Genomic DNA, 12,690 nt, shown 5'->3' with positions numbered 1-12,690 from the left:
TTATTAAAATAATTGATAGGGTATAGAGGGAAAGAGAGAGAGAGAAAAACTGGACGTGTTTCTCTGTCCCGCCATGACATATTTCTGGTTCAAACGTCGGGATTCTGCGTTTCACCGATGGTCAATGGGGTTTTCCATTGTGGAGCAGTCCCAAGCCATCGGGAAACTCCCAGGCTTCCGGCAAAATGGAGCATCCCAACGGTGGAGAATTCAGCCCACTGCTTCCTCTGGTGGGGTTCAGACAAGAGAGAAAAACATTAAAATTAGAACAAGTGACTTCTTCACAAAAGGAGCACAAAAATCTGCAACCATCTCCCCAAAAAAGAATAGAACAATTAAACATTTCAAAACTGAATGATAGATTTTTATTAGGCAAGTGAATTAAGGGTTACAGACCCAAAGCAGCTGTGGTGCAGATCAGCCATGGGCAGGAATTCTCTGTCCGTTCACGCCGGCGGGATTCTACGGTTCCACTGCAGTGAACAAAGTCTTGGCTGAACACCAAATTCTTCATTCTCACCGGCAGCGGTCACGGGGCGAACTCGGATTCCCGATAACCTTTATACTTCCCCCTTTTCAACCAGCTATCTGATCCCTGATAAAAGCAGTTCATGGGCTCTGCTTCAACAAAGGTTTTTGGCTGAAAATTTCACGCTCTACTGATCTACGTGTAGACTTTTTCCCCAGCCACACCATAAGTTCTGTTTGGTGTGGTTATCTTAAATTTGTCACCTCTTGTTCCCATTTTGCTTGATCACGGGAAAAGGTCGTCTGAGAATCATCCAGTACAAGAAGAATGTCATTCTGCTCATTCTGACTCTGCCAGCACTTTGAAAAAGCTATCCAATTATTCCCACTGTTCAGCTCTTTGTCCAGAGCCCTGAAACTTTCTTCTTTCTAAGCATAGATTAGGTTTGAAAATTACTGCTGAATCTGCGCGCCCCCCCCCCAAAGCCCCCCCCCAAAGCCCCCCCCAAAGCCCCCCCCAAAGTCCCCCCCCAAAGCCCCCCCCAAGCCCCCCCCAAAGCCCCCCCCCCCCAAAGCCCCCCCCCAAAGCCCCCCCCCCCAAAGCCCCCAAGCTCACTTTGATTGTTCATCTATCTTGGTGCAATAAAGTGGCCGATTGGGCCAGATAGGTGAAGTTATTGTGAATTAACCTGTTTTGAATTGATAAATTAAGAGCCCAATTCAACTAATTGGGAACAAAGTCCCATAGCGACTCATGTTGTATAAGGGGCCTCAGGCGACAGATAGCCCCATTTTGTACACTGGGGAGCTCCGCTCGCCGGACCTCACCAGTGTAACAAGAGACCGGGGATGTCATTTAAAAATGGATTCCCGATTTCAGGGGCCCCAAAATAACCCCGGCAACATCCCCCCAAGCCTGAACGTGCAATGGGAGGGTGGCAACACCCATGCAGGGCACGTTACGAACCAGGGAGATCCGGGGAGCAGGATCTCCCAGCTTTTATCGGCTATGCTGTGGCACGGCAAGCTTCGTTTCAGGCTCAGTGTGGCCATAGGATCGCACCCATAGAGTTGCTTCTACTCAGAACATTTGGCAAAGCCTTAAACGTAGTCATTAAACAAATGGAAAATATTTTTGCAGCAGCTGCCATGTGTTCTGAATGAATGTGTGTCAACAGATTATCAAAATCTTTTATGAACTCAGAATTTGTCAGCAAAATGCCATTTATTAGCTGGGCTGCTTGAAGAATGCCTCTTGATGAAGATGTGTCAGATATTTTTCAGGCAAAATCATGACAGAAAGAGCATCTTTCTACTTGATAAGCACCTTTCATGGCCCCATGACATTCCAAAGTGCTTCTTCGGTAATGAAATATAGTCAGTGTTGTTGAGTAAGGGAAACACCATTGGCAGCCATCTTATGTTAGTGTTCAGAATGGAACTGCTTGCTAAATTTGTACCATCATCAAGCACTCCCAGGTCAGGTGCAGCATGCATCAGCTCCTCTGCTATCAGAGGATAAACGGAATAAAGCATTCTTGCCATTTTCCACACCGCATCCTTGCTATTCCTTCAAAAAGCAATTAAAGCTCATTTATTGCAAGGGACCTGCCGTAGTCTCATCATAATTAGGAGCTGGATTGAGGCTGCATGACTCTCACAGGCTGAAAGAGAGGGCAAACTTTCATTCAAGCATTCATTGGATGGATTCATGTGTGGACAGCCGAGGTGAATTTTTTTTTAAAAAGAACAAAAGTAAAATCCATGGATTTCAGTATCCCTCTTGTTTATTGTAAATCATTATCGGGTACTGACAATAAATCTTGAAATTGTAGAGCAGGTTAATTTTAATTCTTGACGGATCAAAATGATAACCGATCAGAAAGCTGCATAACTCTATGGGTAATGAAATGGCAAACTGCGATTGATTGTTGTTCACCCTGTGTTCTTCCAGCTGTGACATGTCCTGAAGTTAATAGTATCCATGTAGAGTACGGAGACTGGAAGCTGTTATACGGAAATCCAAATCAATATGGAGCTCAAGTGATTATCATTTGTGACCCAGGGTATTACCTGCAAGGACTTAGGGTCATCAGCTGTCAGGCTAATGGAACGTGGAGCATCGGAGAGCAGAAACCCAGCTGTGAAAGTAAGTATCTGATTCAGCACTGTAACACAGGTTCATGATGAAAAGCATTAGACATGGGTTGTTGATCAAATCGCCTTGACGTGAAGAAGAATGGTTTTCTTTCAGTTCCTTGTTGGTCTGTTTACAGACTGAAAACGTTAGTAGCTATTGGTTGATATTTGTGTCCGAATAGTTTGAACTATATCAGAAATGATTACTTTGGCTTCTTTTGATGAGCCGGGTCCATCCAGACACTGCCCAGTGTTGTGGTAGGTAATCCAGAAAAGGGAGACTCCCGATCCATAGTGCGGGATGTAAGTGATCACAGCTCAACAGCATTTAGATCACTCCCGTAGGCATTTAGCATTCATGAATTAAAGAAGGAAAAAATTGGCCAAGTTTATTATTGTCCAGTCCAGTCAGCGTATATGTGTGTGTGGATAACCTCCAGCCACACTCCACACTCCACAGGCTGCTCAAACAATCTGAGTGGATCATGGACAATGATCCCGATATTCACGGGGAAGCAAGGAGGGAGACTAGGGGCATGATTCAACCAAGAACCCAGGAAATACAAGTAAGGCAGAGATTTGATTTTGATTTGATTTGATTTATTGTCACTTGTACCGAAATACAGTGAAAAGTATTTTTCTGCGGCCAAGGAAATGTACACAGTACGTACATAGTAGACAAAAAAAGAATAATCATAAGAGTACATTGACAAATGGTACATCGACACACAGTGATTGGTTACAGTGCGGAACAAAGGACCAAACAAAGCAAATATATGAGCAAGGGCAGCATCGGACGTCATGAATAGTGTTCTTACAGGGAACAGATCAATCCAAGGGAGAGTCGTTGAGGAGTCTAGTAGCTTTGGGGAAGAAGCTGTTCTCATGTCTGGATGTGCAGGTCTTCAGACTTCTGTATCTTCTGCCTGATGGAAGGGTCCGGAAGAAGGCAAAGCCTTCCTGCCAAATTTAGCTTCATTGGTCTATTTATTTAAACTCCCTTTCCTGCCGGGCAGCCAACCAGATTGAGAGACTGGACGCATCACTGGAATCTGGGGAAGATTGGAGTTTGACGCTGTTTGGTGATTGGGCTGTGGGTGTACATCGGCGAGGTACGAGGGAAAGGTTAAATGGAATTCTGAGAAATGTGACCTGTTTTGCAGGTCACAAACGAGTCCGAAATGAGGCAGTAAAAGAAAACTTGTTTTTTTGCAAAGCAATTATATTTGCAATATACATCAGATCCGAGCCCGGGTCTGCTCTGTCGATTCCATACCTGGCCAACATTTTTCAGATCTTAACCATGAATGATCTCAGGCACCCCGCCCCCTGAGCGATGGAACGCGTATTTGTCGAGAGTCACGGGGAGACTGATTGCTCCAACTCTGTAAGTCTCGTGTGTGTTGTAACAGTAGCTTTTCATTTGATCCTGATTGACAATTTTGGTAAGCCATGGCAGAAAAGCTGTCAATTGCCGCTTTTTACTTTAACAACAGGCAGGATCATTTGTTTGCTTTTAATACATCATACTGATGCAAAGGGAACGATATATACACCTGGAGCATCTTGGCTTATTGACCAGGCCTTCATGAATGTTGACTTGGTTCTTTCACAGGGTCAGGAGCCCTGAGTCATCGAGTCCAATCATCATGTCATCTGTACATCCTCTTCCAGCAATCGTACCTCAGGAAAATAAATTCATCAAGATTAAGACAGAGGGAAGGGAGGGGGGTGTTAAAATGAATCTTAAGGCCAACATTTTCCAGCCCCTCCTCCCATAGCAGAAGTAGGCTGCCAGTGGGATCTTCCGATCCAGCTGAAGCCAGTGGTGCTTTGCATGGCTTGCCCTTCCCACCAATGAGGAACATATGGCAGGGGTCGCCTTTAGCGGGATCAGAAGAAAATCCAAATCTTAATAGCCATAAAATTCATTCTTAAACATGTATTTGCTACACATTCCCCTATTCCATATGCGAATATAAGTTTATTGGCAGTCCGAAACTGTAAGGGTGAAAATATTTGTAGAATCCTAGAGTCCCTACATTGCAGTAGGAGGCCATTCGGCCCATCGAGTCTGGCCCGGCCCTTGCTCAGATAGAGCACCCTACCGAGGCCCAATCCCCTGCCCCTATCACCATAACCTCTCCTAGCCTTTGGGCAATATTAGCATGACCAGTTCACCTAACCTGCACATCTTTGGACTGTGGGATGAAACCAGAGCACCCGGAGGAAAGAGGAGAATGTGCAAACTTCACACAGATAATCACCCGATATCATAATTGAACCCAGGTCCCTGGCGCTGTAAGGCAGCAGTGCTAACCACTGTGTCTCGGTGCCGCCCAAGATTATTAAAGTTAATATGTGACAAAGCATGCTTGTACATGGGTGTGGAATGTCTTTGCTATTTTTACACATTTTACACATTTGTTCTTTCCCTTTTGATGATCTTGGGTGCGATTTAACATTCTCATCACGCCCAACTTGGTGTCATAACGAGGCCGTTAAATCGCGTGAGAGGCTGAAAACAGGCGCCGCCCCCGATTTCGGCATCAAAAGGGATTCTCCGCCCAATCGCCGATTACGAAATCGGCGTCGGGCAATGGAGAATCCCGCCCGAAGTGTTAATGGTAATGCAGAATTTGTGGACGTTCACGACAGAGAAACTGGCGCCACACCTGCACAGATTCCGCTACTTTGAAAGGGCTAGCACCTGTGCCACATGGAACACAATCGATTCTCATGAGAAATGGTGTTGGGTTTACTGGTTTCGCGATTGACACTCAGGAGGCTGACAAGCTGCAGCTGCCTATACACACTGCACTCCCCACACACACCATCCCAGCCAACAAGATGGCAATAAAGAGAGCGGCACCAAGGTTCCCGGACGCAGAGCTCAAGACCCTCATGGATGCCGTGGAGGAGGGGAGGGTGACCCTCCTGGCCCGGGAAGAAGGTAGCCGTTCACCGTGCATGGGCGCAGGTGGCAGAGCCAAGAGTGCTGTGGGCAACACCGTCCAGACAGGCCAGCAGTGCAGGAAAAAACTGCATGCCCACCTCAGGACAGCCAGGGTGAGTAGACAGCACTGTGGCCTGGCACCAACCCCCGTCCCTCACACACGTAACCAGACCCAGCCCCCCCCCCCCCGGCAATCCGGACAGTGGACAAACCCCCACACTGCACCACATGCCGGTACGCATACTGGCCACCATGGCCAGGCCACTGAGGCTACCAGCTACCCATCCCCTTAGGCTGCATCCTCGGACTGTCTAACACTGTCGTTTTCTGTTTCCCCGCCGCCCCGCCAGTAGAAGGCCGTGCACAACTGCCGTGAGCGGAAGAAAGCAGGAGGGGGTCTGCCGAACCTGCGGCCCCTCACCGTGGCCAAGCAGAGGGCCCTGGAGAAATTCAGCAGTCTGGAAGAACGGGAGGTCACCGAGGTGGAGCTCAGCCGCGGGCGGGAAAATGAGACCCCGCTGACTTGTGGTTCCCTGTTACGTGCGTCAAACCACCCCCGCAACACCCCCCACCACACTCACCTCCACACCACCCTCACCCCCATACACCCTCACCACGACATTACCCTCACCCCACACCACCACATTACCCTCATCCCACACCACCCTCACCAACAACACCACAACCCCCATACCCACACACACCCCTACTCCCCCTTGGCCTATAGTGTAATCATACATCTTATCTTCTGTCTTGCTGGAGCTTCTGGGGATGGGGCGTGTCTATCTGGCATCCCCTGCCCCAGCCAGTGTCATAATCAGAGCCCCCCGTGAGCAGTGATGAGAGCAGCTCAGACACCAGCCCTCCACCCGAGACTCAGGAGACCCTGGAGCTCAGCTTGGAGGGCGACGCAGATTTCCCATCACAGCTGTCTCCAACATCTTCCGCCATCCCAGAGACACTCACCTCGGTTGGGCACTTAAGTGAAGAGGCTTCTGGGACTATCTGGTGCTCACCACACAGTTGACCCAGTACAGCAGGTGGAGGTAGGAACTCCTGAGGGGGTGGGCCGATGCCAGGGTCTAGCTGCCGTCCAGACATGTTTTGGGCTTCTTGGAACAGACGATTCCACCGATTGTGGAGATGCAGTCACAGAGTCAGGGACTACATGAGGGGATGTCGGCGAGCATCCAGCACCTGCGGGTGCAGTTGGAGGAGTCCAACCGCTTGCAGCAGCAGGAGGTGGTGCCGACAATGTGTGCCTACCAGGCCAACACCGCACAGCTGGCGTCCACAGTAGATGTTCGTGGCTATGGACCAGCACTTCCGAGGCGTGGAGAATTCTGTGCAGACACTGGACAGGGCTGCCCTCTCACAGGCGGCCATGTCCCACAGCGAACTGGACATCGCAGCGGCGCTCCTGAGCATGGCCAGCAGGCCATGGCCCGGGAACACGGCGGCATTGCCCAAGCGCTGGTTGATGTGGCACAGACACAGAGGGAGGTGGCCTGGTCCCAGAGGAAGATGGCGCAGTCGCTGACTAATGTGACATGTGACAGAAACCCAGAAAGTGGTGGCACAGTCAATGGGTGATGTGGTGCAGTCCCAGATGGTGGTCTACTCCCTGTGCTTCATGGCTGCCAGCATGCGGACCCTGGCCGAGACCAGAGTGGGCCTCCAGGATTGGCAGCGGCAGGTGGCAGGGAAGCCTCAGGGGATACCGCTGCTCACGCCCAATCCCATGGAATAGTCCAGGGGATATGGGCACCCCAAAGGAGGAGGAGGTGATGGAGCCCATCCCGGTGACTCGCCCTGGGGAGGTGCCGGAGCAGCGCAGCATCTCAGACTACACCCCCCCCCCTCCGCCCCCATCCCTGACGCATCTGATGGGCAGCGGGAAGAACTGGGTGGCTCCACGCCACCTGGGACACCCGAGCAGCAGCCGGGCTCAACCAGGCCTGGTCGCCCCAGAAGACGCCCGCCAACAGGGACCCAGGTTGTAAGGCAGGTATCACAGCAGGCCACCTCCACTCCTGCTGTACCATCTGGGGAACCACCTAGACAGAGCGTTAGGACCCGTAAGGCCAGGGAGTTTGACACCAGCTAAATTGGCACGGCTGCAGGGCACAGTTTAGTTATAGGGGTTTAGGGCACAAACCTGTAAATATTTGTACACATTAAACACCTGGGGCGAAATTCCCCGACCCCCAGCAGGGTTGAAGAATCGCCTGGGGGCGCCTAAAATCCTGCCCCCGCCACTTCGCGGGTGGCGGAGAATCTCTGCCACGGCGGGGGCGGGATCTCGCCCCGCCGATCAGAGAGGCCCCTGCGGCGATTCTACGGCCCGAATGGGCCGAGGTCCCACTGCTGGGAGGCCTCTCCCGCCGCCGAGGTTTAAACCACCTCTGGAACGGCGGGCACAGCGGCGCGAGCAGGCCCCCAGGGTCCTGGGGGGGGGGGGGGCAGGGGGTGATCGGACCCCGGGGGGTGCCCCCATGGTGGCCTGGCCCGCGATCGGGGCCCCCCGATCAGGGGCCGGGCCAGTGCCCTGGGTGCACTATGTTCCTCCGCGACCGCCACAGCCTCCACCATGGCTGAAGCGGAAGGGAACACCACATCGCGCATGCGCTGGCAGTGACGTCAGCGGCCAGGCTGCCGTTGACGTCACTGCCGGCGCATGCGCCGACCGGCGAAAGCCTTTCGGACAGCCCCGCACCGGGGGCGCCGGTTTTTTGCGCCAGTCTTCTGGTGCAAACCGCTCCGGCGCGGGGCTGGCCCCCAAAGGTGGGGAGAATTCCCCACCTTTGGGGAGGCGCGACTACTGAGTGGTTGACGCCACTCCCCTACTCCGGCACCCTCCGTCACGCCGGGTAGGGGAGAATGCCGCCCCAGTTATCACTGTTACAACCTGCCTAGGTGCTCTGTCGGATGGGTGTGAGGGGTGGGCTGGTCTGGGCTGGCCAGAGAGATGGTGCGGTGGGGTGGGGGGGTTGGGGGGAATTAGTGGATGTTGTGGGTGGGCTGAGCTCCCCCCCCCCCCCCCCCCCCCCCCCCGCGATATCTCCAGCCCGTCACCCCAGGGGTTCGATGGGACCGTGTAATGGAATGGCCAGCTCGGACAGTGGAAGGTGCTACCGTGAGCGTGAGCAGCAGTCAGATGTTGGATTACGATGCAGAACACCAGAGCTCATCGCAGAGCAGATTGTCATCATTCTCTAATCCATCACGCCATGGACCAGCCACGCTGCTACTGCCAACACAGGGCGGACACCCCGTAGTGCGGCAGGTATGCATCACGGAGGGAGTTGCAGACGGAGGTTGGCTGGGGAGCAAAGGGCGGCGTGTGGGGTTGGGTTGCATTGTCTGTGCCCCTGGCGGGTCCCCCTTCTTCACTACCCACTAACCCCAACCACCCCCGCCAATGCCGATGAACTTTGTGGTGATCGGAGCATCCCGTATGCATTGGCCCTGGCGCACACGTTCTGCGGCCTCCCGTGCCTGGCTGTGCCCTATGTCCTGCCCATCCTTTCCCTCCCCGCATTCTCCTCATCGGATGAAGCCTGGTGTTCATCCTTCTCCTCCAGCACATTGCCTCTCTGCTGTGGGATGCTGTGGAGCATGCAGCAGGCCGCCACGATGCGGACGACCCTACCAGTGTCATTCTGGAGGGCCCTCCAGAGCGGTCCAGGCACCTGAACCCCATCTTCAGGATGCTGAAGCACCGCTCAATCACACTCCTGGTCGCTGTATGGGCATCGTTGTAGTGGGCCCCGCATCAGTCTCTGGCCTCTGGATAGGTGTCATTAACCATGGCCGCAATGGGTAGCCCCGTCACCCAAGAGCCACGCACCTAGCTGAGGGGGGACATCTCGAACATGTCAGGAATTGTCGAGTGTGCAAGGATGAAGGTGGCATGTACACCACCTGGGTATCGGGTGCATAGCCGATGGTCACATATCAACTGCATGTTCGAGTGGAAGCCCTTTCGGTTTGTGGAGAGCAGCCTGTCATCTGCAGGTGCTGATTGGGGAACATGCATCCCATTGATCACACTCTGGATCTGGGGCATCCCAGCGATGATGGTGAACCCCGTTGCCAGTCATCTGGGTGGGCTCGGTTCTCATTGAAGTGGATGTATTGAGCTACCTGGGCATACAGGTCCTCCGTGCCATCCCGGATGCACCTGTGCATCGAAGTCTGTGAGATCCTGGACAGGTCCCTATTTGGCGCTTGGAAGGACCCCGTCGTGTTTAAGCTCAAGGCAACTGTCACCTTGGCGGCCACTGGGATCGGGTCTCATCCCCCATACCCCTGCGGTGCCATGACCTGGCAGAAATGTGGCGCTCTCTCTCTGCTCAGCCAGGGTCTTCGATGCTATGCCCGATCGGGCAGGCACTCGAATGATAGGCGTTGCCTGTACACATGAGGCCTCATGTGGCTTATCCTTGGCACCTCCTCGGCCAGTTCGGCGGCCGGCCCTCCATCGTAAACGGATGCCACCTGTCCCCCTGCTGGATGCTCCACTCCTGCATGCTTCACTACTGCATGCTCCGCTGCTGCAGTTTCCTCCTCCTCCTTGAGCAGCTCCAGCTCGTACAGCCATAGGGCACCCCCCAGGGTTGCAGTGACTAGGAGGAAGGTCACCAATGCTTGTTGAATACCATTATTCATTGTCTGATCGAGTGAAAGACTGACATGTTAGCAAGGTGCGTACCCCCATGCCAACCAGGTCCACCGGGCTACATGGTATCCCCGGTTGGCGGTGCGGGTTCTGCACCCTCCCGTTCCCCCCATCCCCACATCCCTGACCCACAGATGGCCAGCACCATGGTGGCCTCCAGCTCTGGCACCTGTCCCTGATGCCAGGGGAACCGTCAGCTGGCACTGCCCTTGCCCGTGATGCACCGCGGCCCCGTAGGGGCTACTGTGGTCCGTTGGCGGGTGATGGGCGGGTGGGGGGGGTCAGTGGGTGTGCAGCAAGATGGCCACGGTAATGGCGATCCAGGACTGGACATCGCCCCAGTCCCATGGGATGGTTAACCCGACCACTCGGCCTGTTCCCCCGTCACCCCCTTGGTGATGCAGGGGTTAGCACCTCACGGCACCAAGGAGCCAGATTCGAGCCCAGACCTGGGTCACTGTCCATTTGGATTTTGCACATTCTTCCCATGTGTGTGTGGCTCTTATCCCCAGAAACCCAAAGATGTGCAGCAAAGGTAGATTGGACATGCTAAATTACTTCTTAGTTGGGAAAAAAAATGATTTGGGTACTCTAAATTTATAGAAAAAAAAGTTTTGAAATGAGAGTATAGGAAATATTTATATTCAGCAAGACATCAGTATGTTTGCACATGTCCAAAGACAGTTAACAGGCTGGTCCAGAAATCAATTAGGAAAGCAAGTAATATGACAGTCTTTATGACAAAGTATATGGACTATAAGAGTAATGACATCTCAATGCAATAGTCCAGGTCGGGCCTCAGTGAGGCCACAACGAGAGTAATGTGTACAGTACTAACCTCCTTGCCTAAAGACGTATATGCAGGCTTTACAGGGAGTGCAACAAAAGCTCACAACAATAATTCCTGGGAAGAAGGCACTGTCCTCTGGGAAGAGATTGAGTAGATAAGGCAACATTTGTGAGAGTTTAGAATACTGAGAGTTGGGACAACGTTCAGCAAAGACATGAGCCTGATACCATTCATTTAAATATTGAAAACTGGCTTTACCTGTATTTTCCAGGAACGCCATATGTTCCCACCCAACGGCATGGCATCACGGTGGTAGGAATCACTACTGGTCTCCAAACATAGAGGCCAGACATTATGACCACACCGGGGACTTGGAGGTCAATGGCGGGTGGTCAAGGACATGGCAGGGCAGTGCCCAGGCACTTCTCCTGATATTGCCAGGGGTGGGGCCTACAGGGGGCGGGACCTGAGGATGACACCATAGTTTGCTTCACGTCGGGGGGGGGGGGGGGGGGGGGGGGGGGGGGGAGCGGAGGTTCCTCGATGCCGGTGAATGGGGTGGAACTTGGGGATAGTAGATGGCGGCAAATGGGGTGGAGAGTTGGAAGGGTCTGATGTCAGTGAATGAGGAGGGATCCTTACCATTGATTGGAGATTGGGGCACTCTTTAAAGATGGTGCCCTGGTCCCTGTGGAAGCAGCACGATAGGTCAGTGGTTAGCACCGTAGCACCGTTGCTTCACAGCGCCAGGGTCCCAGGTTCGATTCCTGCTTGGGTCACTATCTGTGCGGAGTCTGCACGTTCTCCCTGTGTCTGTGTGGGTTTCCTCCGGGTGCTCCGGTTTCCTCCCACAAGTGCTGAAAGACGTGCTTGTTTGGTGAATTGGACATTCTGAATTCTCCCTCAGTGTACTTGAACAGGCGCCGGAGTGTGGCGACCAGGGGATTTTCACAGTAACTTCATTGCGGTGTTAATGCAAGTCTACTTGTGACAACAATAAAGGTTATTATTATTAGCTTGCCCATCTGGCGTCTTTAGGCCCTGCCTCTCACAAAGACGGTGCAAACCCCCCCATCCCCCCTTTAAAATGGCAAAATGTGCAATGATACAGAAGGAAAACATGCCTGTTTCTGTTTTCAGTTTGATCCTCACACTTGCCTTTTTTTTGGAAAATTCCGCCCATATGCTATGTGAAAGATGTATTGAGGTGTCACTTCTCTTATTACTAACACACAAAAAGTGACCTGCATGTATACAGCATCTTTAAGACAATGGAATGACCCAAGGTGCTTCACAGGAGCATTATAAAATATAGTTTGATACCAAACCACGTAAGGAGCTATTAATGACAGCTCTGTCATACATAGGGTGAACTATTCTCAATAATAACAAACTGGTTAATAGATTTGTGTCTAATTTCTCCTCATGCTTGACTGCCCTGCTTAATTGACACCCCTTTCTCAAACATTCACTCCCTCCTGCACCGACCCACAGTGGTGGGGTATATACCACCTACAGGATGCACTGCAGGAACTCACCATGGCTCCTTAGGCAGGACCTTCCAAACCCACAATCACTGCCATCTGTAAGGACAAGGGTAGCAGATGCATGGTAACACCACCACCTGGATGTTCCCCTCCAAGTCACTCACCACCC

At 52.5% G+C, this 12,690-nt stretch overlaps 1 protein-coding gene across 1 annotated transcript in view; it reads left to right on the top strand.

Moving 5' to 3' along the window:
- Nucleotides 1–12,690, top strand: part of csmd2 (CUB and Sushi multiple domains 2) — a 2,254,685-nt gene that overhangs the window by 2,116,944 nt on the left and 125,051 nt on the right. Inside the window, exon 51 of the mRNA XM_038801178.1 lies at nucleotides 2,423–2,617. Within this exon, the coding sequence (XP_038657106.1) occupies nucleotides 2,423–2,617 (195 nt within the window). The remainder of the gene's footprint in view (nucleotides 1–2,422; nucleotides 2,618–12,690) is intronic.

This window comes from Scyliorhinus canicula, chromosome 1 (assembly GCF_902713615.1).
Source record: "Scyliorhinus canicula chromosome 1, sScyCan1.1, whole genome shotgun sequence".
NCBI lineage: Eukaryota > Metazoa > Chordata > Chondrichthyes > Carcharhiniformes > Scyliorhinidae > Scyliorhinus > Scyliorhinus canicula.
Note: the sequence above shows the minus strand (reverse complement) of the source record. Positions and strands in the feature narration are given on the sequence as shown.